The following is a 6,000-nucleotide window of genomic DNA, read 5'->3' as shown; positions in this document are numbered from 1 at the left end:
AGTCAGGGTCTGAGCCAGTAGCACTCTGAGTTTATATGAAACCAACAAATTCAATCAATTTCAACAAGGGATTTTATATCACAAAGAAAATAATTAAAGTTCCCAGTCCTGTCTGTTGGTTTATTGGATGTTTCCAGTTCCTCCCCAGTAACCAGAACAAATAACATAAATCAGGTGATAGCCTAGCCATAGATTTCCATTACTTATTCACACGTTAATTCCATAAATACAAGCTTCATCATTTTCATGGCAGTAGTTTATTCATATAACTTCTGTGATTGCCTCTCTGTGTCGTCGGGTAGAGTTGAGGTTGACATATGAGATGAAATGAGATTAGAGCTCATCCGTATTATTTTCTCTGTGAGCCGTTGAAACGTGACGGTTTTTATATTAAATCTCTGCCATTAATCCTTCACTGGTCCTGGATCTTTCTGCTGCTGCACCTCAGGGAACCTGCAACACGTCAACAGGTCTTATTCACAGGATGCTCATGTTAATGCCTGATGCTGCTGAGGAGCTTCTGATTTGGAGTTATCATGGATTACTAACTGTATTCAGCTCGCTGCTGGTTTAAAGTTTGAGGACTTATTCACCTCTGATATCTGTGTGTGGAGCAGTTTGAGTTTTAGTAGTGAGGATGTATTTAGGTCAGGAAAGAATCCATTAGTTTAGTGGTGCGGGTCTGGATCAGGGGGCGAAACCAGTAAATCACTTTATTTAACATTTCGAGGTGTTTCACCGATTTCCTAGACAATAATTAATGGATGTTGATGAACACGATATTGGGCACATTTATGGAACTGATCTCTATGAGCATCTTGATTGAAATATTATTGGGGCTGGTGATTGCTGCCGCTCCTGCCAACCTTTAACCCTTTCAGTGCTTAGTCCTCACTCATCAACACACACACACACACAACACACACTTGCCTTTTCCCTCACTTCTGAATGTCAGTCATTAAGGCCACCCCCCCATCCTGTCTCCCTTGGAGACCAGTAAGAAGTGGGACTTTAATTAGCCACAGTAATTGTTCTCTGTCCCTCACACACACACATACACACACACACACAGACACGCACACACACACACACACACAGAACACTGCGCTGCATCTCACCTCGCCGCCCTCTGTCTCAATCCACCAGAGATCTTCTTGGCGAGCGAGTGGATGGAGGCTAATATGAAGAGTTAATGTCACATGAAGCAGATTCCAGGATTTGAACTTGACCTCAGGAGCAGACAGGTTCAAAAGCAAAGTCGCAGAGAGATGTTTCGATAGAGAATTACTCTAGGGCGGCTGTGGCTGAGGGGTAGAGTGGTCGTCCTCCAACCTGAAGGTCGGCGGTTCGATTCCCAGTCTGAACCATCTGCATGCCGAAGTGTCCTTGGGCAAGATGCTGAACCCTGAACGGCCCCCCATAGAATAACAAAGTGCTGCAAGTAGATGCACTGTATGAATGTGTGTATGAATGGGTGAATGTGAAACTGTACTGTAAAGCGCTTTGAGTGGTCTTCATCAGACTAGAAAAGCTCTATATAAATACAAATCCATAGAGATATGGATCGTTTGTGTCTCCAATAACTGAATTGTTTAAATCCTCTTCACATCCTGATACCATTGAATTGAGTTAACGAGTTATGGAGAAGTCTTCTAGCAGTTGTCAGCCAGTGCACGTTCATGTGTTTTTGGGGGCGTGGCTTTGACGAGAGGGCCAATAGAAGGAGGTGGAATATCGGTGGCAGGTGTGCTCTTGTTGGGTTTTCCAGGATTACCAACCCTCGCTTTAAAATCTCTGACGCTTTTTTTCTTGAATAAATTATGCTTTAGTGTCCATGTTGACGTATTTTACGAGGTTATCTTGCTGTTTATACTTTGTCTCTTTTCATCCTCACGTACACTTCGCTTGTTACACATCACCGACATCGTGGCAGGAAACTGGATTCTGAGCCGTCCTCTTTGGTTCAAAACACTATGCTGTAGTGTTGGGAGTGATCACAGACACAGCAGAGGAAGAGAGGCTGCCCTCTCTTGACACTGGCTCTGTATTTCATTTTCCTCCCACTATCACTTCACTGGCCTGCAGAGAACAGTGGGACGCTGTAGTTCAAAGTGCTGAGCAAGTCACTTCCTCTTCTTCTTCTTCGCCTCTTTGTCCCGAACCAGGAGTCCAAAAACCAGACGAGTCCCGTGGAAGGACATGATTCTCTTAGTCAGAGAGAGAGGAGGCAAACACACAAATGTACAAACAAAAAAAGTGGAGGTGTGTCTGAATCCCATCAACACAATAAATGATGTTACCTGAATAATAATAATAAACTTTATTGATGTAGCAGCTTTCAAAACACACTTACGAGGTGCTGTTAGAAGTTAAAAGGCAAAACAGGAAACACTTAAAAAGCAATTTGAAGATCATAAAGCACTCGAGCAGCACGTTCTCCGTCATACATCACTCATACACACAACTGTCAGTAAGATGGTGTAGTGTAATCATTCTCTACATGTTTATGAGCGAGCATGTTCATATCTCTCCCTCTCTCTCTCATTCTCTCTCTCTCTCTCTCTCAGTCCTCCCACTCACTAGACGCTGTGTGGGTGAGGAAGCTGCAGGTCTCCTTGTGCCATTAGTCACATATTCCGCACATTATACCTGCTCATTGCACCAACGCACACACACACATACACACACACACACACACACACACACACACACACACACACACACACACACACACACACACACACACACACACACACACACACACACACACACACACACACACACACACACACACACAGTAGGGTATGTGTATCCCTTTATAGTGAACACACCGATGTGTTAGTGATGGAAAAATAGCATCAGCCCACCAGTCTTCTATGATTCAGTCTCATCCCGTACATGAGTGCTTCATCTTCCTCTCTTCTCTTTCACAACCTGTCACTTTATCTGAATTTCCTCGTCCTCTCCTCTTCCTCCTGTCTTCCTCTGCTCTTGTCTTTCTCGTCGTCCTCCTCCTCTTCTTCCTCCTCCTCCTCCTCTCGCTCTCTCTGTGTGGTTGTGATGTTTTTTCCGGTCTGGCAGGTTCTTCTGCTCTCGTCTGTCTTGTTCAAAAACCAAAAACCAAAACAAAACGTTTTTGTCTCCTCCACCTACATTCACCCTCACATCACTCGCCTTGACACCTGGACCTGCATCAATCTCCCTCTCCTCCTCCTCCTCTTCCTCCTCTTCCACCTATAATCCACCCTCTCCTCCTCCTCCTCCCTTCTCCTCCTCCCTTCTCCTCTCTCTCTCTGTCACTTGACCTCCTCTAATCCAACCTGTCATCTTGAATTTTTGTGGTGTTCACCTGACGTTGGCCGGGCTCGTCACTCCTGTTCACCTGGCATCCTGTCTCCTCCCCTCCACCCTCCTCCCTCCCATCTCCCCCCCACCTTCACCCCTCTCTGTATATCCATCCCCCCCCCCCTCTGTTTTGTCTTCACAGTCACTGTATCCATCAGATTCTAGACAGTGTCCATCACATTCACCAACATGACATAGTGCACAGGGACTTGAAGGTTAGTATGTGATGAGGAGCACCTGCATCCCTCACCTCTCCCTTCCCCCGACAACCTTTGCCTGCTTCCTTTCTTTCCTCCGTCCCTTTCCTTTCCTCCTTCCTTCCTTTCTTCCTTCTTTCTTTCCCTCCTCCTCCGTCTCTGTTTGTGTCGGTCCTGTCAGTCGCTGGTCTGTTGTCCGCCTTGTCTTGTCTTGAATGCTCTTATGTTTCCTTTCTGCTTTGATTTTCTAATGTCTGATACTTTGATGTAAATTGGAGGAGCCCTGGCCGGCCTCCCCCCCCCCCTCCCCCCTCCCCTCCCTTCTCCATCCGCCCTCCCACTCGTCCTCTTTTCGCTCGTTTTACAAACAACTACATGACAAACGCTCCTGTTGCACCCGCTGACAATCAGATCAAACAACGTGTGAGCCTTGTACACAAACACACACACAGTCACCCCCCCACTGGGCACACAACCTTCTGCTGGGGTAATAAATATCCAGTGTTTACACATTGAACGTACAACCATCAATTTCTCCCACAAGGCTAATTTCAAAAGAAACTGATGTATTTATTTGGTGTTTCATTGATTCCTTCCTCCCTGCGCCTCCTTCGTCTCAGGCTTTAAATCCTTTTATTTAATTGTATTGATCCTGTATTTTCCAGAGTCTATCTTTATAAAGCAGAAGCTAAAAGAACAGAATCAAGAGATGTGATGCATCTTCTAGTTTCATCATCAACACGCCAAATCGCCCGCTGTGAATTTTCTCCTGCTGTATTCTCACATGGACTCAACCAGTGCACGTCTTAAAACAGCTACACACACACACACACACACAGAGCAACACATTCACGTATTAACGAGGAAGATAAAGTTGTTATAGCCTCGACCGCACATTTACAGACACGTGCTCACGTTGTGATTCGGCGATCCCCGGACACACGGCTCTCTCTTGCTGGGCTGTAGATGTGAGCTGTAGTATTTATTCATCCGGAGACCTTTAGAAAGAAGACACAGGATTCTTGATTTACTGCCCTGAACTTTACAGCTCATACCACGAGTCCGTCTTACTCCTGCGCTCCCTCTCTCACTTTCTCTCTCTCCCTCCCTCTCTTCCTCTCTCTCATGTTATTATACTTCACAGACTGGACACACACTTGTTAGATTGAAACCGCCCCCTGTTGGCAGCTCACTATCTGTTCTGTTTCTTTTAAGAAGTTTTAACAAAAACTTTTCTATTAGCGAAACCAAGACGACTGTGAATAATATTGAAAAATACAAACCTAGAGATTTTTCAACACAGTAATAGGGTGGATTTATTTATTTTAACAAACTCAAAAACTCACAAACAATCCAAACCAACCTGGCTCTGAACTTTGACTAATGCATTTTGACCTGGTCAGTGCACAGGAAGCAAACATGCAGGCTTTTATCCAAGCAACATCCCCAACAGGTGCTTCTGTGTGTGTGTGTGAGTGTTTGTGTGTGTGTGTGTGTGTGTGTGTGTGTGTGTGTGTGTGTGCTTCTCTGTATCACGCCTCCCACAGTTGCACCCAGACAATGTTCATGGCCCTATGCACACATGTCCGTGTTGTCTCTCTCATTATAATTATATATATATATATCTTCTGCTCATGCTCAGATATACGCATACTCACACCTCTGTCACACACACACACACACACACACACACACACACACACACACACACACACACACACACACACACACACACACACACAGGGGGGCTAACAGACATCAGAATGAATGACAACTTGTTTCTGCAGAGGGAGCCGACACAAACATGGGTTAAATGTTGTTAATTTGAACAATGATTCCTCCCCCTCCTCTCCCTCCTCTCCCTCCTCTCCCTCCTCTCCCTCCTCTCCCTCCTCTCCCTCCTCTCCCTCCTCTCCCTCCTCTTCCTCCTCTCCCTCCTCTCCCTCCTCTCTGGCACCTTCTCACACCTCGTTTCTTCTGCTGAAACATGGAGGGACGTGGTGTATCTAGAACCACCTGAAGCCAAATGAACAGGAAGAGCATGTCCTGGCATGAGCTCATCTACCACGAACAGAGAACATATAGTGTGAAGAACTTAGAGTTTGTCTTTTGGTTACTTGCTGAATAAGTTGAGTCAAAGGAATCTTCTGTTGCAGTTTGGCTGCTCTGACCCCAGAAGCTACAGCCAACGCTGAAAAACCTCACAACGTGTCTTTTATGAAAATCAGGAGGAGCACACAAGCCACATTAAGCTTTCGGGAGCTGTCATGTCGTCCGTCTTTATCTACAGTCTATGATTGTGATTTATATACAAACCGGATTTGCTTCTTCTTCATGATCCCGGGTGCGTTGCGTAGCCATAAAAGGCGAAGTGACGGTGGAGCCCCTTTGAACCCTCTTGTACCCGTCATTCCTCCTCCCACCTTCCTCCCCCCCCACCCCCACCCCCCTGGCCTGT

The 6,000-nt window shown here is 45.9% G+C and overlaps 1 protein-coding gene across 1 annotated transcript in view; it reads left to right on the top strand.

Moving 5' to 3' along the window:
• The window catches only part of camk2b1 (calcium/calmodulin-dependent protein kinase (CaM kinase) II beta 1), a 55,402-nt gene that overhangs the window by 14,789 nt on the left and 34,613 nt on the right, over positions 1–6,000 (top strand). The window contains exon 6 of the mRNA XM_061070942.1: positions 3,488–3,560. Within this exon, the coding sequence (XP_060926925.1) occupies positions 3,488–3,560 (73 nt within the window). The remainder of the gene's footprint in view (positions 1–3,487; positions 3,561–6,000) is intronic.

The sequence above is a fragment of the Limanda limanda genome, chromosome 5, assembly GCF_963576545.1.
Source record: "Limanda limanda chromosome 5, fLimLim1.1, whole genome shotgun sequence".
NCBI lineage: Eukaryota > Metazoa > Chordata > Actinopteri > Pleuronectiformes > Pleuronectidae > Limanda > Limanda limanda.
Note: the sequence above shows the minus strand (reverse complement) of the source record. Positions and strands in the feature narration are given on the sequence as shown.